This window comes from Engystomops pustulosus, chromosome 1, assembly GCF_040894005.1.
Source record: "Engystomops pustulosus chromosome 1, aEngPut4.maternal, whole genome shotgun sequence".
NCBI lineage: Eukaryota > Metazoa > Chordata > Amphibia > Anura > Leptodactylidae > Engystomops > Engystomops pustulosus.
The window spans coordinates 199292732-199320152 of NC_092411.1; the positions used below are offsets into that span (position 1 = coordinate 199292732).

At 37.4% G+C, this 27421-nt stretch overlaps 1 protein-coding gene across 2 annotated transcripts in view; it reads left to right on the plus strand.

The window, feature by feature from the left end:
* GRID2 (glutamate ionotropic receptor delta type subunit 2) overlaps positions 1 to 27421 on the plus strand; it is a 716446-nt gene that overhangs the window by 522006 nt on the left and 167019 nt on the right. For both annotated transcript variants that reach the window (XR_011849003.1, XM_072117803.1), the window contains exon 11: positions 25649 to 25961. Coding sequence is in view for 1 of the 2 variants with exons in the window: in XM_072117803.1 (XP_071973904.1) it covers positions 25649 to 25961 (313 nt within the window). In the remaining variant the exon portion in view is untranslated. The remainder of the gene's footprint in view (positions 1 to 25648; positions 25962 to 27421) is intronic.

Sequence of the window (27421 nt, forward strand, 5' to 3'; positions counted from 1 at the left end):
TACCTTATCTGCCTGATCAACCTAAGGTTGAGGTACCTAAATTGTTTGGTCTGTTAAAAGCATGTATTTCATTTTTGGGATAACCTCTACCAGTTTAGCTATATATGTAAATAATCAGTTTGTCATTATGCAACCAGTTGAAGTGTGTGGATCATTATGGGTACTGGCCTCGATGGGGTAACAACGTTATTGTCTTCAGTTTGTCTCCTCAGTATCTAACACTGAGCGCAATGGGTCAAGTGGAAGGTTCATGTCCCAGTACTGTAATGTGTTTCTAAAACCTGTGTATATTTGTACAGTCCAAGAGACCATGCCAAATCTCTAGAACTTTGTAGTTATATTTTTTCAGCAGGAGTTTTCTAATGTCGACATAAAGGTTAAAAATGGTGTGTTTCCTGGACAACATGCCCATAAACTAATTAAATGTAGTAACCTTTGCCTCCTTTTCTATATTCCGGGACATGGATCTAAAAAAATTATGAATCAGGTGATGGGGAAAAGGTAAAAGTTGGCTGGGTAAAGCATATTTTTCACATAGCCCCTCTTGTCAACCAACGGGGTTTGGCATTATGTAAATGTCTCCTGCCAGTCTAATGCCCTTCCTTTTCCAGGATTGTTAAAGGGCACTATCTCTTCCCAGGGAGAACTGTATGTGTGACTATAGTGAACGATGCCTTCAGACACATGTACCTGTAGGTCAGGAACTAGGCTGTGTGGTCTTCAGTATCTATTTCTCCCATGCATGTTCGCGGCCACTAATACTGCAGACTCCAGGACTGATTTGGGATGTCCCATTAGGGCCTCCTAGAGGTGAAATTTCATTAGAGTTAAACTTTTTATACCCCTGATCTAGTTATCACTGTGAGAGCCCCTATCTTTTCTTCACTTGTGCACCTGCCTTGAGTCCCTCGAAGGAATCCACACATCAGGGCCGGGGGGGATGAGGGGTGTTTCTTAATTGGGGTGCAGCCCGAGGTACTGCTCTTGTCAGAGTGGGATTCAATTACCGAACCATTAGGGATAGTGGTCCTCTTCAGATATGCTACTACTCAGTATTAGGATTCACCTGATTGCCACCCAGGCTCATCATCTCAATGTCACACTGTATGCCCACACTGTAGGCATTATAAGCACCTCTGGTAAGGCATAATATTTCCTTATTATTTTTAAAGGTGGCTATGTATTGGTACGATTTAATTTTCTACAATATATGGTTGGTCTGCATGTTTGTTGGTTTTGTCCTCTTATATGGTATACAAGATGTCTCAGGTACACTATTGAGCTAACGACTATATGTTGCATTTTGCTCGGCTGCACCGTGGGTGTTCTCTATATGTGATTTTAATATAATTAAAGTGTTACTGGTTTTAATTCCTTTTCTTTTAGAATATTTCTTGAGGTTATGGTGAGAGTAAGACTGTTTGGATACTGATCCTATTAAGTGCACATTCCTATCATTACTATTCTTATTTCTGTGGCTATAAACCCTGAGAGCACCTTCCTAATGTTTGCTTCTGCTGCCCTTCCTTGCACAAACACTAAATGTGACTCAATGATAAATGTGGGCATAAACTGGGCTAAATGATCGTCCATGATTTTTTAAAGGAGTTTAACAGTAATGGGACATCTTTGCCTTCAAAGGCTTTGTAGAGTTCAAGCGTGTGTCCATCCGGACCTATAGCCTTTTTGTTTTTTAGACCTGCTATGGCTTGACTGAGCTCTTGGGATGTGATGTCACTATTTTTCTGAGATAGCTGATCAGATGTTATCTTGTGCACGGGGAGGTTCTCTAAAAAGGTGCCCACTATTGCCTACTACTGAGTCAATGTATAGTGTGTGATATAATGTCTGGAAAATGTAGTTTATTTCTTTCGGGAATGTGGTAACTAGTCTGGCTGCAATTCTTAGGACTGGTAGATATGTGGGGGCATTGTAAGTATTTTGCTAATAGTTGCCTGTGGTCCCATGTCAGAAGAGCTCAGCTTCAAATGGCTATCTATACATCTCTTCTCTCCTGTCTAGCCTTGAATCATAATTTGCTTTCGCCCCCTCCCAATAATCTTTTCTTGGCTTGAGTGGTGCTGGCTTCCTTATATTTAATAAAAGTGTGTTTCTCAAGGGACACCATGTAGGCAATCAGTCTACCTCACAGCACCATTTTTGCCAATTCCCAATATAAGGTTATATGAGACTTGTGTACTTCATGGTTTAAAAACAAAAATGTATACCTGCGCCAACCTATATGTACATAACTCAGTGCAGAAAGACAGTACTAGACTATTCAATTTCCACACCGGTACTAGCACATGTATGTTGATACCACAAACTCAAAACCAAACTAGTATGGTTGTTTGGGAAGAGAATGCAAGTAATTCACGGCAACCAATAGATGTGTGTAGGTACCTGTAGGTGAACGATCATGTCCAGCTTACTGTTCGTGAATACAGCTGTAAATCCAAGTGTTCAGCGGGTGATGGCTTCTTACATGGGTTTCAATATCCCAGGAGTGATGTTACAAGTCGTTCTCCGCAAGAAATCTTACTTGTATCCAGCATAGGCAGGTTCGCAGAGATGTTTCCTGTATAGGGTACCAGGGCCCCGGCCGGTGGCTTCTGCTCTGTTCACAGTTCTGGTACAGTCCGATGGGTGACGTCACAAGGCTACGGGGAATCCAGAAGGACAAACTTTCCAACGCGTTTCGGAGACTGTCATATTTTAGAAAGAGACTAATGGTGAGTACTTCTGAGCGGACAGAGCACATCTATGTAAAAGCAAATAATTCTATTTAATTGTTTAACCCCGTAGGGGCTAGAGTATTCAGAGAGAAGATCCATTTGCTTTCTGCTCTAGACATTTGGGATATATAATTTCCCCCTCTCTAGTTGCGTTGTACCTTCTCTATACCAAAGAATTGGGAACCTTCAAAGAGTTCCTAATGGTTGGGTTTGTAATGTTTTGAAAGGGAGTGTCCCTCAAAACCCTTTACTATATTCCTTCTGTGTTCATTTATGCGCTCTTTAAATGTTCTTTTTGTACGGCCTACATAAAGTTTGTTGCAAGGGCATCTTTAGTACGACGATTTATGTGTTTTTTTATTTTGTATTTGTTAATATCCGTAACTGGTCCGAAAGTTTTAACAGTTTTTTGTTTCTGGTAATCTTACATGTGATGCATTGCCCACAAGGAAAAAAGCAATTTTGCGATAAAAAATTATTATTGTGGGCATGCATCACAGTAGTCATATTTTTTATAGTAGGTGCTACCAAGGTGTCAACATTTCTGGATTTTCTAAAAATAAATTGTGGTTTATTTGATAGGTTTTGTCCTATAATTTTATCTTGGGATAAGATTCTCCAATGACGATTTACTATACGTTTTAAAATACCACAATCCTGGGTATATTGTGTTATTATAGGGATTGTTATAGTATTTTCTGTATTTTTTTGTAGATTAGATCCTACAGAATTTTCTTCATCTACTATTTTATTTTTCAGTAATTCTGATTTTCCATCAAGGCTATAGTCTTTTTAGTATTTGTTAGTACGGTATCATCATACCCCTTATCTTTCAATTTTTGTTGTAATATTGAAGCTTCTTTGTCAAAAATTTCAGAATCTGTGCAGTTCCTCCGATGTCGTAGATATTGACTTTTGGGGATTGCATCGAGCCATGTAGGAAGGTGACAGCTGGTTTTTAGAATGAAACTATTGCTGTCGGTTGGCTTGCTGTTGCACAGATTCTGAAATTTTTGACAAAGAAGCTTCAATATTACAACAAAAATTGAAATACTAAAAAGACTATAGCCTTGATGGAAAGATCAGAATTACTGAAAAACAAAATAGTAGATGAAGAAAATTCTGTAGGATCTAATCTACAAAAAAATACAGAAAATACTATAACAATCCCTATAATAACACAATATACCCAGGATTGTGATATTTTGAAATGTATAGTAAATCGTCATTGGAGAATCTTATCCCAAGATAAAATTATAGGACAAAACCTATCAAATAAACCACAATTCATTTTTAGAAAAGCCAGAAATGTTGGCACCTTGGTAGCACCCACTATAAAAAATACAATAATAATAATTCTTTATCGCAAAATGGCTTTTTTCCTTGTGGGCAATGCATCACATGTAAGATTACCAGAAACAAAAAAGCTGTTAAAACTTTCAGACCAGTTACGGATATTAACAAATACAAAAGAAAAAAACACATAAATTGTCGAACTAAAGGGGTAATTTATTGCAACAAACTTTATGTAGGCCGTACAAAAAGAACATTAAAAGAGCGCATAAATGAACACAGAAGGAATATAGTAAAGGGTTTTGAGGGACACCCCCTTTCAAAACATTACAAAGCCAACCATTAGGAACTCTTTGAAGGTTCCCAATTCTTTGGTATAGAGAAGGTACAACGCAACTGGAGAGGGGGAAAGTATGTATCCCAAATGTCCAGAGCAGGAAGCAAATGGTTCTTCTCTCTGAATACTCTAGCCCCTACGGGGTTAAATAATGAAATAGAATTATTTGCTTTTACATAGATGTGCTCTGTCCGCTCAGAAGTACTCACCATTAGTCTCTTTCTAAATTCCCATCTTAGTCCCTTTTGATTATTATGTGGAAGCACACGTATGTATGTGTATTTTAATTACTAATAATTTTTTTAAACGATCCTTTATATACAATGTTTTCATATTTTATTGATATTAACATTAAAGATTAATTTTAAACTTAGTACACGCTCCTATAATCAACAAACATTCACATATTTTAACATACAGCAGCTCGCACTAATATAGGCAGGGTACGTTTATAAATGGTACGATGCATGTCCAGAAGTGCGATTCCCTGATGAAGGAGACACTGACAGTCTCCTAAACGCGTTGGAAAGTTTGTCTTTCTGGATTCCCTGTAGCGTGGTGACATCACCCATCGGACTGTACCAGAACTGTAGAGGGTAGCAGAGCCACCGGCCGCGGCTCTGCTACCCTATACAGGAAACATCACTGCGAACCTGCCTATGCTGGATACAAGTAAGATTTCTTGCAGAGAACGACTTGTAATATCACTCCTGGGATATTGAAACCCACATAAGGAGCCATCACCCACTGAACACCTGGACTTACAGCTGTATTCAGGAACAGTAAGCTGGACATGATCATTCACCTACAGGTACCTACACACATCTATTGGTTGCCGTGAATTACTTACATTCTCTTCTCAAACAACCAGGTCACCGACTATTTATACCAGTGACACCACGCAGATTGTTAGCATCCCCCATTCCCACTTTGGCGCCGAACCTATTCTTGTTTTTAGTATTTCATGGTTTGCTTAAATTCTATGCACCAGCCATTTTAGAGCTCTATAAATAAGTTGTCTTTTTTGAGGAAGGTTGTAAAATGTCATAAAATGTCCGTACCTTTGGGGTAGACAGACTGCAGGGTGAGGTGTCATCGGAAATCACCATCTAGTGAATATCTGTCTCTTAGAGGTGCTCACAGGCTCAAGGTGAAAGCAAGTTGACAGGCTCTTTGCGGGACCATGAAACTTGTAGATGGGAGTAGTGTGTGTATTCCCTATCATCTGGGTGTTGCAGGTTCCATGCATCTGACAGATCTGTGTGCTCTAAGAATGCAGTTAGCTTTTTGTTGATTATTTGGGGTAGTGCATGAGTGGTATGTGCTCCCCTTAGACATATTCTGAGAATCAGGGCTTGCAGGCATGGAGGTTGTGTAAGTGGCTGGGAGTTCATCACCTAGTGACTTCAATTTTTACCTGTTTCAGCAAAGGTAGCATTCCATAAACTCCAGGTCTTCCCTCAAGTTGTTCGTTCATTGGTGGTTCAAGTGCATTTTTGTAGCAGGACAGTTGCAAATAACCAGTCGTTCCTTCACAATTAGGTGGACCAACTTTTAGGGAGAAGGAGTAGGGTACAGGCAGGGGGAATAGAGGTACTGAGCCAGTGCAGAATGCCTGAGGGAGCTGTGGCTTGTATTGCTAGATTCTGGGTTATGTTTACACAATGTCCAGGTAATTACTCTGTGTTGCTGTGCTGCTGTGTTGCTGCTCCCGAGATGGTGGAATTCTCTGCTTGCAGCCTGTCTTCTTCAACTTTACTGTGCTTACGCATAGCGCTCCAATGGTGCCTGTTGTCAGTGTATAGGTTTCCATTATTGCCTGGGGTACACCTCATCCGTACATGTACATGCCAATATTGTATGTGGGTTGTGGACCCTTCTGCAGGTACATCTTTACATCTCTGCGTCAGACCTGGAAGTCCCAGTTTTTCGTTCTTTTAGGGATTCATGTGACTGACATCTGTTAAAATTTTGTTTTTATTTAAGTTTTCTTAAATATTGTTTAAGCGTCACCAAAAGTAGAAATTTAACAAACAAAAGTACTGATGATGCTATTATGACTGAGGTAGCTCTAAAATCTGGTTATCTATTTCAGTAAGGAAAATCAAAGTGTGTGTTGTGTGTTAATCAAAGTATAAGACAGGCCTTGACCTCACTTGATCTAAGTTTTAAATTGAGTAGTCAAGGTACAAACAGAAGTCATGAACAGATGACAACAAGGTACAAAAGCTGGAATCAAACAAGGTCAGAAAAGATAGCAGACGATAGACAATTCAAATCCATTTCAGGCTGAATAAACAGGTTAGGTTAACTTAATATATGGCAGGGAAATCCAATTATAGCTAGATAATGAGCTGATTGAGGGGGAGTGTAGCAAACAACTGAAGGTTTAAATCCTGATCTATCTCTCAGCTCAGCACTACGAATATGAGACATAAAAATCAGTATGTCAAACATGTTATTGGGTTTTTTTTTTAAGGGGTTGTTAGATAGTTATGAAATTGTAGCAGTCGAGCTGGGTATTTAAAAAAAAACAAACTTGTATTCACCTGCTCCAGCGCTCCCGAGGGCCCATGCCGTGATCTGTCAGATCCATGCCCCTGTTTGTTCCCCAGTTCCAACAACTACGAACCACTCCTTTGATTGCTGTTCTCAATAATTCTTAAATTTGACTATAACCTACAATTCTACAATGACAACAAATAATTCATATTATTCTTTCCAGCAGTGTTTAGCAGCAATTTGCCTTATATCACCCTAAAACCAATTATAAAATGTTATATTGGAATAAAACCACAAAGTTCTACTAGGGCATGAACCAGAGAAGATAAAGACATTCTTTGTACAATGAAATTAAATATTTTGTGAAAAAAAGGTTTTATTGTTAAGTAGCAAATACCACAACAGATTCAGAATTAGTACTAGTGTCAAAGGGAAGGGTCAAAATCTCAGTCCACTCCACATCTCCTATTGCTAAGTGTCTGAAAGTCAGAATATTTCCAATTGCCCATGGCAACCAATCACAACTCCCCTTTAAAATATTCATGAGCACTGGTGAAATTAAAGCTGAGCTGTGATTGGTTGCCATGGGAAACTGGAAATATTCTGACTTTCAGACTGCTTGATAAATCTGCCCCATAATCTTTTCTGTGTATGGGTGACACAGGAAGACAACATAATGTCATATTGCATTTTAATAGGTCATTAACAAATGTTACTTTCAGAGACCATTGTGTGAAAGCCATAAATTATTGTAAATTATTTCTGGTTTCAAAGTCATATAATGATGGTAATTTATCTAGTTACATTTACACTTATACAATTGTAGAACAGATCCTGTTATTTCTGATACTTCAGCTATCACAGTTTAAGAATCAAGGTTGGATAACGTAAGTAATTCCATATTTCATCAAATTATTATGTTCACTGAATACACTATGAATAATTCATTGTACTGAGAAAAGTAATGATTATGATAAATCGTAAATAAGCATATGCATCCAATCAACTGGTAATGTTTTATTAACGTGTGATAATATTTATATTATGATTACGTGTGAAATATATATGCATGGATAATGAGCATTCAATAAAATGTACATTTTTTTTAGAGCTGTTGAATTAATCATATTAAAAAAGAAACTTTACAAACAAGTAAACAAGTAAAGCAATTATTGTACTCATTTTGGGATTTCTTCCATGTGTTAAGTAACATAAAATATTAAACTATAATATTCCTTATGATGTTGTGCTCTGCTGGTAATAAAGGAATATATAGTATTCATGAGCTGTTCATACATATTAAGATATATTTAGGTAGTATGCACTTTACTTCAAAGGCTACCTACATGGTCAAATGCTAGGAGCGTGCAAAAATAAAGAAGCTTAAAGTGTAACCATCATTCTGAGCAATAAAAAAAAAACATAATTCAGCTCCAGGTGTCCGTGGGAATTTTTCCTCAAAGTATTTTGCCTCTCAGTCCTCATTTAGTAACTTTTTGGCCCATAGAAACCATGGTTTCCAGCTCTCAAAAAACTACAATCAGCAAGATAGAGGAGCGGGACCTGCCTCGTGTCACCTCATCACAAGTGCCTGCTCATATCTATCTATGTATCTACCTATCTAAGTAAAACTTCAGCACAGCACATGAGAGGACAGCTTGAATACATGGAAAGCCTCTCCTTCCCTTTCCTGCAGTAGAGTGTGAGGTGATTGGGCAGGGGGGTTTTGATGGATATGCAGTTTGTGCCTGTGTGGAAAGTTTTTTGAAATGACTGTTACACTTTAAAGGGTTTTTCCACTCCAGCAAATAAAGGTCCCATACTTATGGACCCCTGACCTACAGATGCCCCCTAGTTACAGACAAACCCCCAGCACACTGTGACCTCTGGTGAAGCTCTCTGGATGCTTTACTTTACTCCTAGACTGCAATGATCAGCTGTAAGGTTATAATCCTTGGCCCCATTACAGCAAAAAGTGTTGAAAATCTAATTGACATTGGGACAAAAAAAAATTTGTCTGGAGCTACAATTATAAAATATACAGTTTTGACTTGCATAAAAATTCAACTTCAGTACAAATCTAAAGAATCTATCTTGTATGTAACCCGGGAACTGCCTGTAATTGAAATTGATTTGTGTAAGGAAATGTTATACAATTTTCTGTTATAATTTGTGTATCAATTCCTACTGGTTTTCTAGATCTCTGCTTGCTGTCGTTCTATAGAAAGCTTCTATGTGATTTGTGTGTTCATGCGTGTATATATGGGATGTAATGGAGAGATGTATATACTGATTGCTGGGGGCTGCATGCAGTGATTGTTGGGGGCTGTACACAGTGATTTCTTGGGGGGCTCTATACAGTGATTGTTGGGGGGCTGTATATAATGATTGCTGGGGCCTGTATACAGTGGTTATTGGGGCTATATACAGTGATTGTTGGTGGCAGTATATATTAATTGGTGAGGGGCTGTATAAAGCAATTGGTGAGGGGCTGTATACAGCAATTGCTGAGGGAGCTGTATATAGTGATTGCTGGGGGTCTGTATACAGTGATTGCTAGGGGGTCTGTATACAGTGATTGCTAGATGATCTGTATACAGTGATTGCTGGGGGAGCTGTATAGAGTAATTGCTGGGGGAGCTGTATATAGTGATTGCTGGGATTCTGTATATAGTGATTGATTGCTTGGGGGGTATATTGCTGTTCCCTGTCTGGACTACATTCATTGGCGGCCTCCACCAAATTTTGCGCTTAGGGGCCCCCACCAACCTTAATCTTGCCTTGGCTGTATCTATTTTATACTACATGGCAGTATGCTGTATCTATTTTATTCTACATGGTGGTACACTATGAATTTTATACTACATGGCGGTACGCTGTATGTATTTTATACTACATGGCGATACTCTATGTATTTTATACTACATTAGCTATAGCTCCCGGCATTACCCAGGGTAGTAAATAACTACTCTTAGCTAAAGCAAAATAGAAGTCTGTCTGTCAGTCCCTGTCACAGCCTGTCTGTCTTTCTCTCTGTCTCTATCCATCTTATTGCCTATAGTAACTAATCAAAGCTTATAGCTCACAATAATGACCTGTGGAAGAACAGCAACCAATCATGATTCAGCTTCCAACTGCCACAGCAGCAGTAGACAATGGCTCCTGTATATTGTGGTTAATAAGTGGATTTTGGAAAGCACAGAGGGCAAATTTTGGATCAAAACCTACTCTATGACGTTCCCTGAGTCACAGAGAGCAGCTGTGCAAAATTTGGTGACTAAACGTGATGGTACAGATTCCTTTAGCGGATATACACACACATATACATCCAGCTTTATATATTAGTTGGTACACTGTATGCATTTTCTACTACTTGGCGGCACTCTGTATGCATTTTATACTAAAGGGTGGCACACTGTATGCATTTTATACTACATGGCGGCATACTGTATGCATTTTATAATACATGGCGGCACGCTGTATGCATTTTATACTACATGGCGGCACCCTGTGTGCATTTTGCATTGCTTTATTTTCACACCAAACCTATATGATGGATCCGGTCCTGACACTCCCAAATCCCTATGTGTGTTTGAATATACACTGTCCTGTGCTGGGAGCAAGTATATCCTAACCAAATCCCAGAAGATGTATAGCCCTTTTCTTTGTGTACTTCTATTTGGGATTTATTCCTGGTTTTTGGCTTACAAATGCTGATGCAAAATACTGACCTGAATGATATCTGTTTGAGACTGGCTCCTATGGGGTATATTAGAAAGGGAAATTGTCATCTAATGTCTACTATATAAAATCATAATCAAAACCTTTCATTGCTTTTGTGGCATATATTTCCTACAATGAAAGAATAAAAGAGGTTCATGATTTGCAACTGATTATAAGTAGAAATCCCATGGGTATGACATCCCGGCTGACCATTCGTTGCAGCTGGATACATCAAGAGGCCATAGACACCAGGAGCATGGGCTAGGCACAGAGTATAGGTTTTGCTCTACTAGGGACTAAAATGAGTGATTGTTTCAGCTTCACTCAAGCAGTGCAACCTATTAACATTAAACAGTATAATAATGTTAATTACCTTAACATTTTGTTTGATAAGGTACCAAGGCACCTTGACATTAAAGGTGGACAACTAAGCTCACCAAAAAAGATGATATTTCTGTAGATTTTCCCTCAATCCACAATCCATTAAAAAACAGCATCTTGATAAATATTTTAAAGGACTTCTACCAGATTGTCTGATGGTAGACTAGCCCTACTTAAATGCTGCTTAAGATTTCTTCTGTAAATAACTTATTTTAATAGAAAACGGTACAAAAAAATTTGCAAAAAATCCTCTAAAGTTTCTTACTAAACAAAAATTAATTTTATACTACAAAAAATGTATTATTTGTTTCTGCATTCTATAAGTAGAGCATAAAGAAAGTGGTATGATTCTGCTGCAATCATAATCCAGGAAGAAAGCTAAAATATATATAAGAAAATTACACTATCATTAAAGGGGTTTATTATATTAGAATTCCTTATGGTTTCCATATTCTGCCAAAATAAGATCATAACAGATTACACTCACCGGCCACTTTATTAGGTACACCCGTCCAACTGCTCATTAACACTTAATTTCTAATCAGCCAATCACATGGCGGCAACTCAGTGCATTTAGGCATGTAGATATGGTCAAGACAATCTCCTGCAGTACAAACCGAGCATCAGTATGGGGAAGAAAGGTGATTTGAGTGCCTTTGAACGTGGCATGGTTGTTGGTGCCAGAAGGGCTGGTCTGAGTATTTCAGAAACTGCTGATCTACTGGGCTTTTCACACACAACCATCTCTAGGGTTTACAGAGAATGGTCCGAAAAAGAAAAAACATCCAGTTTTTTGTTGATGCCAGAGGTCAGAGGAGAATGGGCAGACTGGTTCGAGCTGATAGAAAGGCAACAGTGACTCAAATTGCCACCCGTTACAACCAAGGTAGGCAGAAGAGCATCTCTGAGCGCACAGTACGTCGAACTTTGAGGCAGTTGGGCTACAGCAGCAGAAGACCACACCGGGTGCCACTCCTTTCAGCTAAGAACAGGAAACTGAGGCTACAATTTGCACAAGCTCATCGAAATTGGACAGTAGAAGATTGGAAAAACGTTGCCTGGTCTGATGAGTCTCGATTTCTGCTGCGACTTTCGGATGGTAGGGTCAGAATTTGGCGTCAACAACATGAAAGCATGGATCCATCCTGCCTTGTATCAACGGTTCAGGCTGGTGGTGGTGGTGGTGTCATGGTGTGGGGAATATTTTCTTGGCGCTCTTTGGGCCCCTTGGTACCAATTGAGCATCGTTGCAATGCCACAGCCTATCTGAGTATTGTTGTTGACCATGTCCATCCCTTTATGACCACAATGTACCCAACATCTGATGGCTACTTTCAGCAGGATAATGCGCCATGTCATAAAGCTGGAATCATCTCAGACTGGTTTCTTGAACATGACAATGAGTTCACTGTACTCAAATGGCCTCCACAGTCACCAGATCTCAATCTAATAGAGCATCTTTGGGATGTGGTGGAATGGGAGATTCGCATCATGGATGTGCAGCCGACAAATCTGCGGCAACTGTGTGATACCATCATGTCAATATGGACCAAAATCTCTGAGGAATGCTTCCAGCACCTTGTTGAATCTATGCCACGAAGAATTGAGGCAGTTCTGAAGGCAAAAGGGGGTCCAACCCGTTACTAGCATGGTGTACCTAATAAAGTGGCCGGTGAGTGTATATTGTTACTGGGAATTCAAGCAATATACTGCCCGCTGGTAGCCCAGTAGGAATTATTTGCTTAATATATACTTTAAGCCTAAAATTACTGAGATATTTGAGCAGGTACATTTTAATTCAAATGTATTTATGTTGAATAACACTTACCAGTTCATTACCTTTAGCTAAACTTTGTTCCTAATAAAACTATTAACAGCTATTAAGCATAATATTACCTTTATTATCTGGCAAAGATTGTAAAATAATTCATGTGCATATAGAAAATGTAAAAGTAAGGGAAACTATTGATATAATTAAATAATCAGTAAACATAGTAAGAATTTTTGGTTCCATTTTCGATGCCTTTTGTGTAGCAGCATTATATTCCAGACCCCAGTTCAAGTGGAAAAGTGACTGTAAAAGTTTTGAACCTTAGACCCTGAACCACAATCTTTAGAATGTGCATTTATACAAGCTCATTGCATCTACTTAAGAATTGCTGTACTGGCACTTTTGTCAAAATGATGAATCTTTAAGTCAGAATAAAATGACTTGCTGGATTGAAAGTGGTAAAATTCTTATGGATCCTTACAGAAAGTGCACACACTGCAGAGAAAATTCATTCTAAAATGTGTCTAGAAAAACCCAATTCTAATTAAGAGCTTGGTTATTTTATTATGATAGAAAGACAAACTCTTCTGGCAAAGTGCCGGTATTTGAAGTCTAATTAGTAAACATACAGGTCTATTTTGTAATTTTGAATCTACTTTGTAACGTAAAAAAAAATAGAAAGCAACTTTGTAGAAACAATGAATAACAAGGGATAATGATATCTTTCTTTGAACTTTGATTTTTGTCATATAATGTATGACAGTATGTAGTAAGCTTTTAAGCAATCTCTATTGGTACAGTAGCTGAAGAAAACCACAATGTCATTACTTCACTGGTGATCAGGAATATCTGTCAGATTATAAAATCAAAATAGGGAAACAAAGTGACCAAGTTAAATAAATAGAAAGTCAATAATAATACATTTGCAGTAAATCTCTTGGCCTTTTTTTCAATTATGGTGGCTAAGACCTTTTATTTATTTTTTTTTATTGACAAGGCTGTATAATTTGTTTTGCAAGATATTATCCCCACCATCTATGGATGATAGTAGTAAAAGGGGGTATGCTGCATATATCAGAGTTGGCTCTCATTCGACCAGTGGGAGCTTGGTTGTGGAATACAAATCTACTGCTGATCATACAGACACAGAGCACCATAACAGTATGAGGCTACATTCACACGGCCATATAGGGGAACATAATTGTGTTGCAGCGTCTGGAAAAATGGAGGCAAATACTGGAGGAGGTACTAACTTGGCACACTCCCAAATTAGCCAGAAAAACACACATAAAAAAAAACAATGTTAGTGTTCTAACTCCACAATAAAACGTTAAGATTGAGAATTCCACAGAAGGAACTGGGTGAGACCGTTCTGTGGAATTCTCAATCTTAAGGTTTTATTGTGGAGTTAGGGCACTAACATTTTTTTATGTGTTTTTTTTATTGTATGGGGGAACATATATACGTCCGACGTATATACACCGTATATATTCCCCCCATAGTTGGCAATGGGCGCACACGGCGCCATACAGAAGTGGTACGGTGCAGCACCGTTCCATAGCCGGGAGTAAGAAGGACATGTCTTATCTTTCCCTGTAATATGGCACCGTGCGCCATGTATCACTATGGAGAGGGGCGGCGGGAGCGGCGCTCACCGCCTCCTCCTCTCCTGGGTGACGGTGTGTACATGTAACCTGACACTGGTCCTCTGACACCTGTTCAGAGAACCATACTATCCATTGCTTATTGTCACCCTGTAAACATTGGAAGGGAACTTGTTATTCTAGCAGACCTATTGTTAAGGACACCAATATGATACACTAATAGAGCTATATGCATGATACAATTATATCCACAACACAGCATACAAAGTACTGAATAGAAAACAATGTCTGCATTGGTCAAGTCAATTTAATTTGCATATATACACTCAATAAAATATTTTGTTATTTCAAGGATTCAAGCACTTCTAAATTACTTTAGGGAATTGGGTGGTGAGGTAATTTTCTCACTAGATGATAAGTTTGACATGGTGAAATCTTTTGGGTTTTATTTCATGAAATCCTAACACTAGTTTATTCTGTTATGCAGGTAATTCAGTGTCTCGTTGTAGCATTTTAAGCAGTCACTTAATTGGCTCTCCTAGCTTGTTTCATGGTAAAATTGCACGTGTCATTAGGCAGCAGTGAGTGTAATTTGATTCTTACTTCTTGATGTTTCATGTTTCTATCCTACATGCATAACTAGAAATTTCTTTTGCCATAATTATGAATATGTGTTAATCTCTAAGAGCCAATGCATTTTGCAGTCTAGATTTAATTTCCTGCTTCCATGAGTCATGTGAATTTTTATTAATATAAATTTGAAAAAAGTCTAAGGAGATTGCTAGACAGTAAAATTAAAAGTAAGATACAGGCTGATAAATATTGACAAGGAGATGAAATTAGAGTATAAAATTATACCTATTTTTCTTGATTGTTGAGCCCTCAAGAATTAGCTGGTAGGAGTGCTGAAGGTTCAACAACCACAATACTAGTCACTAGATGTCATCACCGTCAAGAGCCACAGATAATATCAAGTTGCCAAGTTATCCATGGTTATATTAAACCCTTTAAAGTGGAATCTTCTGTCTACAAGTTAATTTAAGTTGCTAACAGAGTAACACAGAAAAATACAGAAACATACTGGTCGTAAAGGAAGACTAATAACTCCTAAGTCACCCCATAAGTAAAATTGAAAAAGGGAAGTCTTTTTTTATATTGCAATACATTAGCATCTTGGCTATTGCACATCATTAGGCATAAAGGTAGTCTGCGCCTGCTTGTGCACCACTTTACTTCTTTCTATGCCACCCACAATCACTCCTGTACTGATTGAGTATACTGGAATTGGTTTTGTCTACTTGAATGGGAACATATTCATAAAAGGTGCTATAAACTAAGAACATTGCTTTTTCAAGTGCAAAATAAGACTAATGCTGTAGGTGAAGAGAAGCATTAGTTCAGGGTTCTCTTCTCCTCTCCCACAATATTAGTCTTATTTGCACTTGAAAGGGGGCATTCTTATCCCAAAATGTGTTTATATCACCTTTTATGCATATTTTCCTTGACCGACGTGTGCCATTCAAATAGACAAAACAAATTCCAATTTTAGCAAGGACCTGACCTATGTGGCAACTAAAAGCATCCTAAAGAAGGCAGTACCTTATGGTACTTTACTAAGTTGTGAAATTGAGTTGTGTCTATACATTGCACAATCTGATCCGATGAGCCTTATCTTACCTTTTCACATGTTTTTTAAACGTTATCACCCCATTAGCGCTTTTTTTCTTCTTGCTTGCCTCCTTACACTTTATTACACAAAGAGTGTCCTGCCTTGCACATAGAAGTTGTAGAAAGAAAATGGGAGCATAGGAAAACATGGGGGCGCATCATAGGACCGCCATGTTACTAGTGTAGTATAAAAGATTCAACACTGTAGATATAAATCCCATGTGATCCTTACAGTTTTGCAATAATATAGTAATCTGTTCTGTCACTTCTTAGTTTAATATACAACCAAAATATTTCTATAAGAGTAGAGAACAAAGCTGATTTCTGTGCATGAATCATATTTCCTGTAAGTTATATTGAATGTATTCCAATGTATACTATTATTCTATAATAATATAAAGCCTGACACTATTCATCTCTGTGCCTCATATGTCTTAAAAGATCCTAATTTCTCCCCTTAATTAGTCAGTAAGATGCTGGACTGTGTATGTTTTCTTGATATCTACTATATTTAGTATAACAGTAATTCCTGTAATTCTTTGAATGTTGCAGATTTCAGTAGCTCATTAACACCTTAATAACCCCCACAACCTTATTCATTAACATGTGAATATCAATGCAATAAGTATTGAAATCTTAGATGGTTTAGATGTGGCTGTGTAATGATTAGCAATCATTCTTGTGCAGTAACGTAGCAATTAGAAAAAAATACAATATTAATTGTCTACTTGAATCAAAAAAATGTTTGTAAAGTTGGAGGGATATATCAAAGAATAGTCTGAAGACTCTCCTTGCTATTTGATATTACGAAACAAATTAAAAACAGAGCATCAAGACTTTTTAATGTAACTGATTTTGCAAAAAAAATAGCATTTCCACTGGTTTCTACAGTTTTTACCACTATTAAAGGGAGCAGGTTGTAGGCAAAAAGGAGAAAGGACCTTATGATGAATTCTCTTAGCTGGTTTAGATTTCAGTTTCTGGGTTAGACATGACATTAGATGTTAAAGATGATTAAGAAACATCTGACTGCTACATGGCCAATGACATTGCCATAAAAGTGAGCTGTGATCTCCTTCATTACACTGTACCTGTGTGTTATGAATTGTCTGCAGCAGTCTATATGGGTAGTAAGGTACTGATGTTTTAAAACTAAGCATTAGCTTCTAAAGATTTTATAGGGTCCGAATAAGATGACATGGCCTAATAAATAAATTGGTTAATACTAAATTTCAAATATATTAGAGGATAATATATTATTACCCTACATGGGAAAATAGGGATATAATAACAGAAGCAAACCCCAAAGTGCTTCTTAAATTAAGTCTTGCCATGAACTGAAGTATTACCTTTCAACAAAGTTTGCAAGAATCATTATTGCAGTGCGTGTATTTGTAGTCTTCATTATCCAGCAGTTTTCATCTCTGCAGCCTGGTCTAGACGCTTACAGTGCACTTTCAGCTACTGGGAGGACACTTTACTATTACCCCCACCTCCCGCACAGACCTTCTATCCAATCTGACATTTCAGTCAGCTTTTTGTTTTTTGCAAGAAATTGTACAGTGTAGATAAAGAGGGTGGGAAGGAAGGAGAAGGATAAGAACCAAACAATTGGACAAAGAAGCACTTTGCTCTGAAGAGATATATTACAAAGTTTTTTTTTGTATTCACTTGACCTACTGATTTTAGCAAAGTTTTTTAAAAGGTTACACATCATGAAAACTTCACATACCTTTTCACAATATTTAACTCACATTCTGCCTTTTATTATTCCTTCATGTTCACAATATATTATTCATCACAATTAATTTCCTGTGTGGTTTACAACTATATGACTAATCACAAGCGCTTAAATGCCGTTTTATGGCAGTGAGGGTTCTTTATTCAATCACAATGGGTTGCCTCTTTAATTTTACACCCACATAGGTACGGGCTCTAATAGCATGTACAAAGAGGAATTGTGTTTTGCTGTAGTCATTGTTTTCCTAGAGAATGGGCCACTCAAATAAAGTTTGTCTTTGAAAGCTCAATGCATGATTTTTAATTAAAGGAATGTTGTTAATAACGGCATCACTCCCTGTACCATGGCAGGCAAACATTTACCTGGTTAAAAGGTTGAAAAAAATTAAACAAATGCAGTATATAATAAAGTAACAGAGGTCAGTATCAACTAACTTTTGAGAAGGAGAAATGGAATTTAATGTAGTAGGGTGAAGGAAAATAATGCCAATTTGTGCATTGAACACTGCAATACAATAAAGTTTATAATTATATTTGGTTAAAAAAAAAACATAAAGCAAGGAAACCCTGTCCTCAATTTTACTTATTTTTGGCCATTACAAAATTTTCATAGCACCTTTGGTCAATTTCCTTAAATTTCTAACCCTGAAATATTGTTCTCCTTAATTAATCTCCTTTAATTATACAAGGAGATTGGGCTAAAAAAATATGCTCTTTCCGTTTACTATGTATCATTTATATGAACTTGCATATATGAACTGTAAAGTATCATATATATCAGTAAATGGGATATTAGAAGTTTTTTACTTCTAACGTTCTTTGTTCCATTTTGAAAAAAGTATTTCCATGTTACCAAAATTCTCCAGTGGAGCATCAATGGCTGTAAGTCTCCTCATATCTGCATAGGCAGCCTTTATTGGCAAAGTCTCCTTAAGGAGTGGTCTTAGTTCCCAAACTTAGTCTCTAGCCTCTCACTTAGCAAGATGCAAAGACGACAGTGCTTTTTACAGTTGGGAATATGAATAAACGTTTCAGCTTGGGTTTGTTTCTGCATCATATCATTAGGCTTTCTAAAAAGCTTCTTTGTAGCCAGTAGTTATATAGATGAAAGTTGAGATTCCTCAGTTGTTAATACCTTTTACTGACTAACTGAAAAAGCCAAGCTTGATTTTACGGGGGCTGCCTTATAAGACAGTTTCCTTATGGCATCATGGAAACCGTATTTGCATACTTCACAACATTTTTTGTAGTGATCTTTGTAAGTGACGTGAATGTAATGTGATCTTTATTTAAATTTCTAATATATTGTATGCTCCTGCATTGATATGTACATACTGTGCATAGCCATCCCCACCTACGGTCCAATTAGACAACGGCTCATTTCTTCTCTCCATGAACCCATTTTTACACTGCATTGCACAGCAATGAAGCACACTACAGTAGAATGACTTCGACTTCAAATCATACTCCCAGCTGTCTATTCATAATCTAAAAAGAAATCAAGTCCAGAAAAAAAGACAATGGGAAAATAGAAATAAGGTGTGGAAAGTATACATTGTAGAATTTACATAAAGGAAATTGAATCATTAACCCCTTAAGGACGCAGCCATTTTACAGCTTAAGGCTCAGCCCGATTTTTTGGATTCTGACTTGCTTCGCTTTATATGGTTATAACTTTTGAACACTGTTACTTATCAAAACGATTCTGAGATTGTTTTTTCCCCACATGTTGTACTTCATTTTAGTGGTAAATTTTGGCAGATAAGTTTTGCGTTTATTTACAAAAAAAAGAAAATGTGATGAATTTTTTGAAAAATTTGCCATTTTCGAAATTCTAAATCATCACGTTTTCAGGCAGATAGATTTACCAGCTAAATAAGTTGCTGAATAACATTTCCCATTTGTCTACTTTACATTTTCATAATTTCTGAAATATCTGGATAATTTATTTTGACGTCACGCGGCTTGCAAATAGAATATCGCTTTTCCGGATTTTCAGAATTGACTATTTTGGGGATAAATACAGTTTTGAATGAAATTTTACATATTTAGCATCAAAACCCCCTATATAACCAAATTTTCAAATCTGCACCCCTCAAGCTATCAGAAACAGCTTTTACGAAGATTGTTAACCCCTTGAGATCTTCATAGTAATTGAATCAAAATGGAGGTGAAATTTAGAATGGTCATATTGTTCCCTTATACGTTCATTTAGCACCAAAATTTACACATTTCCAAAATATAAAAAGAGAAAACCCACCATACAATTTGTTCTGCAATTTCTCCTGAGTACAAAGACCCCCCACATGTGGCCGTTACTTGTTTTATGGGGGCACAGCGAGGCGCAGAAGGGAAGGAGGGCGCTGCAGCTGCCAGGAATTTAGTTTCCTCATTGGCCCCTTTTGAAGGCTATAAAATTTTCGCTTTTTCGTTATTGGGGCCATGTGACGGCATTTTTTTTGCGGGATGAGATGCTTTTTCCATTGTTACCATTTTGGGGTTGGTATCACCTATTGTTGAAAATTTAGGAACTTTTTTTGAGGGCAGGAGTAGAAAAGCATCAATTCTGTACTGGATTTTTGACTTTTTTTTTTTTGGTGTTCACCGTATAGACTAATAGTCATGTTATCTTTATTCTATGGGTTGATACGATTACGGGGATACCAGACATGAATATATTTTCTTACGTTTTACTAAATTTGTCAAACAAAACCCTAATGTGGGGAAAAATCTATAATTTTTGTATTGCCATCTTCCAAGTGGCATAACTTTGTTACGTTTTTGGCTACGGAGCTGGTTGATGGCTTGTTTTTTGCGGGACATGTTGTACTTTGCACCAGTATCATGTCTGAGTACATATGGTTTTTTGGTCGCATTTTATATCATTTTTTGTGGGATTGAAAAGGTAAAAATCATAATTTTTGGAGGGTTTATAACAGTTTTTTTTTACGGTGTTTATCGTGGGGGTTCAATAATGATTTACTTTTATTCTACGGGTTGTTACGGACGCGGTGATACTATATATGTGGGGTTTGTGTTATGATTTAGACTTTTTTTTTGAGTTATATGTCTCTTTATATGTTTTGGGGGTTTGGGGCATTTTTAGTGATTTATGACTTTATTTTTTTATTGAATAACTTTTTTTTTTACTTTTTCACTTTTATACCATGGGACATGAAGAAGCAATCTTCTGATTGCTTCTTCATGATAATATTCTGCAATACTCATGTATTGCAGAGTATTATCAGTGTCAGCCTATGCACTTGCATAGGCTGGCACTTTGCCAGTAAGATGACGTCACAGACGCCATCTTACTGGCAATTCTTGCTAGTAACTCTGGGGTCCAGATCGGACCCCAGAGTTACTATAGCAACGATCGGCGCCCCCCGAAAACGGTTCGGGGGGGCCGATCGTGGGGGAAAGACCCCCCAGATACTTGTTAGATGCCGCGGTCGCGCTGACCGCGGCATCTAACGGGTTAAGCACCCGCGATCGGAGACAACTCCGATCGCGGGTGTTACACTGGGGTGCCGGCTATTAGTTACAGCCGGCACCCCGTGTTTCCCGATGCCGGTTCGGCTCTGATCCAGAGCCGAGCCGGCATAGGAGCCGTGGCGGATATATCCGCCACTGAGCGCTAAGTCACTGCGCTCCGTGGCGGATATATCCGCCGCGGAGCGCGAAGGGGTTAATATGTAAATCGGTATCAAAACGTCTTCAACAGTTTCATGTCTGAGCTTTGTTCAACTGAAGTGGCACATGGTAGGAGAAAATATTATTATATTATGCAATATCCTTTTAAGTATTTTATATATTGTTCATTCATAGAAACCATGTCAACAGAATTGAACACCTTGCCATTCAAAATACAAAAAAAAGTTAATATTCCTTAATTTTTCAGAAATAAAAATAAATGTAAAAAAATGAAATCATAAACATCTTAGGTTCCATATCTTCTCAAAATGCCAAATGTATCAACATATAAACACAAATACTCCCACAGGTAAGCCCTGCAATAGAAAATAGGGACCAAATGTCATCTTTAGTCCGGAAATTTGCACCTGTCTTTTTTTGCCCAAGGGAGTAGGTTTTTTTTTTCTTTCCCTGCTGTTACTTAAAAATAAACCAGATGCAACACTTGAAAATGTGGTTGCCACAGACTTTGCTGGTTGTGTGCGAAATTCACACATTTTTGCACAAATCCAAAAATGTGCCCAAAAAGTTGCAAATATAGGGAAAAAAATAAGCAAGATAAATTTCTCACTTAGGCTACATGCAAACGGCTGTATGGGCTTACAGCGCCATATGGGAGCGCATGGGAGCCGTGCACCATATATCACTATGGAGAGGAGCGGGGCTAAGCAGCGCTCACCCCCTCCTCCTCTCCCCGGCGCCGACGTGGTATGGTACTGCGGGCACGCATCACGTGAATATAGCCTTAGAGTTGCATGAAATGGCTAGTTTCACATATCTTAAAACTGAATTTTGTTAAGGATGGCCTATCTATATGTCACATGTCAGTTAAAGAGGTATTCCGATCTGGATATTCACATTTATTTTAAGTTAACTGCCAAATACATACATTTCTTCAATTGGATGTTATTAAAAAATGTACCTTAGATATGACCACTGCTGCTGGCGAGATTGTGCAAAAAATATAATTGTTTTCTATATAAAATGTTGGACTGTGGTAAAAACACTGAATCCAGGTGGTCGTACACCTCAATAGCACTTGTATGATCACTACTGCCACAGTGCTGGGATGGGTCATCAGACCCCTTAAGGTTCAAGCATCCTAGGGGGTGTATAAATATACTGAAAAAAACTTTAACATTTTAAAAACATTGCTTTTTTTAATCAGTTAAAACTAATATATGTTAGATTTTCACATGATTGTACTAACACAAAGAATAAAACAGAGGTTCCACTTAAAACGCATAGTGAAATTTGTGAAAATGAAACCAACAAGAACTTAGTGCAAGTGCATTTTTCATCAATTTCACCAGAATCCCCGTACAGGCCATGGGATATAAAATCCTGTAAATAGGAAGTACAAGTTGTTATGCAGAAAACAAGCCCTTATACAGCTCTGTAGATGGAAAAATAAAAAAGTAATTGATTTTTTAAGGACAGTGAAAAACAGAGACATAAAATGAAAAAAGTCCTTCAATAGCAAAGTATTAAGACAAATAATAAGCTAAGAAGTTGATGGGTTTATTGAAAACTGAAAGTAATGAAAGCATTACAGATATATGTTTAGCCATTGTAGCAATTTTATAGTTATAGTCATAGCAACAGTATTATATGAATAGAGAGGGCAATACATGATTAAGGCCAATTTCAATAAAGCCTGTACTAATAACTTTAAAGTGACTCATTGCTCTTTATTCATTAACTTTTTCACAAATACCAGGGTATCTAAAAGAGGAGTAAAATCCATGCTGCTATCAGGACCACATTTAATACTGTATTCATGACTTAATAGATTACATGCTGCGGCAATTCATTGTACTCTCTACACATATTGCCAGATAAAAGCCATTATGCATACATACCTAAGAAAAGTAGCACCTAAAACAAAAAGCTGTAACTTGCTTCAATATAGATGATAACTTTGAAAAAGATTTCTAGCTTGGCCTAAAGCATTACAGCCATTATTATACAAACATAAGATGTTTACAGTTCAAGGTCTAGTAGTAGGTCTGTAGTATTCTATGTATACTATGAACATGTCTTAAATTAGTGGCAGATAAAAAATGTACTTTTTTTTAATGATCACCATCAATTTCTTAAACGTATAAATAGTAAAAGTGAATATAATCAAATTTTTATATTTCTTATTAAACAAAAGTTCTTCCTCCATGTATTTTTCTCTTCCAGATTCCCTCCCATCTTATGAGTGTCACTATAATATATCTGCTGAATTCTGTCTTGCTAACTTGGTGAACAGAAACTCACAGATGTAGCATATTACATAAGGGTTATATGGGGAAGGGAGGAGAGAAGTGGGCATGAGCCCTGGGAGAAAATTAGATCAAAATTAAATAGCGTGAATATACTAAAATCAAAAATACAAGTCACATAGTGCCCCAAAATAGTGTTATTCCACATGTTTACACACTGAGCTGGTAATTTATGCAAAGTTTTTTAACGGTAAGGTACACTTTAGTAGACACTTAAGTGAATGCAAACTAAAACAATATGTTGTTGTTTAATTAGAATTGAGCTAGGGTGCTATGCCAGACACAGGCCATCGATTAAGTGGGAATAAAAAACACATTTTCTAATCTATTAACCCTCACTTAAAACAAAATAAATTACTAAAAACCACTAAAACACTTCAATAAATTGTAATATGTAAATTATTATGACAAACTCCCATATAGGAAATTAAAGGCATATTGTGGTGCATTAGAGGCCAAATAGTCATTGCATTTGAATGCTATCCCTGTAACAGTTCTGCACAAAATAGGACCTAAAACTACAGCTAAAAATTAAAATCTCTAAAAGTACTGTCTAAATATGTCATGTTACATTGAGAAAATATTTTTGTGGATTGTTTTTTACTGTATTTATTGGTAATTAATGGTAGATATAGGGGAACATTTAGCAAAATCGCCTGAGAGGCAAACTCTTTCTAGTTGCTCATGGCAACCAATAAGAGCTCAGCTCTTAATTTGCCACTGCAGTTTTATAAAATGAAAGCTAAAAACTTATTTGTTGCCATGAGCAACAAGAACAGTTTTGCTTCTAGACAATGCGGCAGATTTACTTACCTGGTCCTGTCGCGATCCCGCGGCGCGTTGTTCGAGGAGGTTTTAGGTCAGGCGCGATTCATGAAGATCGTACGCCCGAGTTCCTGCATGTGCCGCTGCTGCACTGAGGTCCACCTGCTTCTTCCTGGTGCATGTGAGTGCTTGATCTTGCAACACAATTGCGTTTTGTAAATTCTGCAGTTTGTCCAAATCTGTAGGGTTGTCCGATGGCCCCCCCCCCCAATTTCTGTCGCGTGCAAGCCGGTTCCTATGCGCCAAAATCCGATCATGAGCACCATAATCCCAGGGCAATTCGGCGCAAAACGGAAATTGGCGGGAAACCCAGCGAAAGTGCGTCCGACGGACCCTTAGTAAATGAGCCCCAGTATGTTTTGTATGTGATGTTGCATGTACAGTACGTAATGTTCTATGTATGTTTGTACGTGTGATTCTCTGATATTAGGCACAGGTATACAGTACACTTAAGTACATGGTTAGTAATCATCAAATTTACATGATCACCCTGTGAATGATCATATCCACCTACAGTGCAATTAAACAACGGCTCATTTGGCGCTTTTCACAATGCATTGCAAAGAACAGCGAATCAAAGAATAATAATGTAAATTAATTACTTTGAAATTCTTGTCGGCTTTATGTACATTTTGTGTTGCCTTTGACAGCTTTTTATTATTAATAATTATGGAGAGGAGTAGAGGTCCATGGAGGCAGCTGTGACTTCATGTGGTTAGATACATGCATGGGGTACAGTTTGCTATTATTAAGAGGCTAAAGGACTTGAGATGATGTCACTCTGGTCACATTACACAAAATGTGACCAGTAAGGAGGCATAAGGCATGGGGGGTATTAGATGTGAGCAGCCGTATGAGCAGGACACACATTCGTTGAAGCCAGGTGATATAAGATAAAAGGTAATTTATGTGGATGTAAGCAAAACACATTTAAGCTAAAAGAAGGGTGTATATCAGTTATTAGAACTCTATAGTAACCTGCCACTGGCTGTATATGTGCAAATGTGGTGGCAGATTCCCTTTAAATTGTTAATTCAAAAAAGTAAAAAGATGTATCACCATGATCAACAATTGTTCAGTTTTATTTTGTTTTATTTCCTTTATAGAGAGCTGACATAGGGATTTCTGCCTTGACTATCACACCCGACCGAGAGAATGTAGTAGACTTCACAACTCGCTATATGGATTACTCTGTTGGAGTTCTTTTGAAAAAGGCAGAGAGAACGGTGGACATGTTTGCCTGCTTGGCACCATTTGATCTTTCTCTATGGGCCTGTATTGCTGGAACTGTTCTGTTGGTAGGACTTCTGGTCTACCTGTTGAATTGGCTAAATCCTCCAAGACTGCAGATGGGATCTATGACTTCAACAACACTTTACAACTCCATGTGGTTTGTGTATGGATCCTTTGTTCAACAAGGTAATTTTCTTTCTTTTAACACAAACATGTTGATATTTACCAACTTTGTCTAACTTATTGGGAGCAAAACTGGCAATGTTAAGTTCTCCAGCTGTTTAAATAGAACTCTTTGTTCATGTCAAAAATTTGTTTCTATTGTTTTTTTCATGTCAACAACGTTAAAAATCATAACTGGAAACGGAGTCTCACAATAGACTTTCTGTTTTGTAGAATTACATTTTAATGGGGCAGATTTATCAACCTTTCTGAAAGTCTGAATATTCCTAGTTGCCCATGGCAACCAATCACAGCTACCCTTTAAAATATTCATAAGCACTGATGAAATGAAAGCTGAGTTATCATTGGTTGCTATGGGCAACTAGAAATATTCTGACTTTCAGAAAGGTTGATAAATCTGCCCCAATGTGTCCATATGCCTTAAATAGATGTTGGACAAATACTAGGTTGTCATAGATATTTTGTCTACATATGCAAACTTGCCAAGCATGCAAGTGTTAACAAAAGGGGAGGAATGTAAACCTCTACCAGACACAGTGAGTGCAAGCTTACTTCCTATTAGAATTATTAATGGGTATTATAAAATTCAGGATAAAATTGCTTTGCCAGCAATATAAATAAATCCAGTTCTATTTAATTGATTATCTACATTGCCTGTTTTACTGCCAGAGGTGTGTACTCAGTCCCCTTGGTGGTGGTGGGGCAGTTCAAATTCTTCTCCTAACTCCCTCCTCCCTCTATCCATGTAATGTAAAATAACCATAGGCATATACCATAGGCTATTAAAACCTGTCATCAGGTAAAAATAACCTCACTGATGACAGGTTCACTTTAAAGCTTAGCTTAGAAGCATGTAAGTAGCCAAATATGTGTTTTCCATAATAAAATGGTTTCCTACTTATTGGACTCCCATTATGTTCCGGTAATTGTGAGGATATAGAGGATAGTGTTTTGTCAAGCCATTTTTAGTCATTTGCTTGATTTCTCTTGTACGTAAATGTCAGGACTTTCTCTTTAAATTTAATTTCCATAAATAGTCTATAAGAGTGTATTTTAGCCTAGAAAAATGAATGGATCTTAAAAATAACCTTAGTAACTATAATCTGTTTAAATATAGAAACTATCCTCATTATCACTGATATACAGCTAAAATCATCCTATTAGATGTTGATCATGTTTATGACCATATTTTCTTTGACAAGTTCTCTTTAAATAACTGCTAAATCTTTGGACATATAAAAATGTGATATTTATTTGTAATTATCTGAAACAAAAACATGATTATCCAGTACATTCTCAATCAAAATGTTGAAACCTACCACCACGGATCTACCTATTAAGAGAGCTAGGGCCATAACTTTTGTAAATTTTAATTAGCACAATATTCAAATTTCTAAAGACACTTCTGGGGTGTGGAGTAGCCAGATCTGAGGCTATGCAGCGTGACTACTCCATGCCCCAGT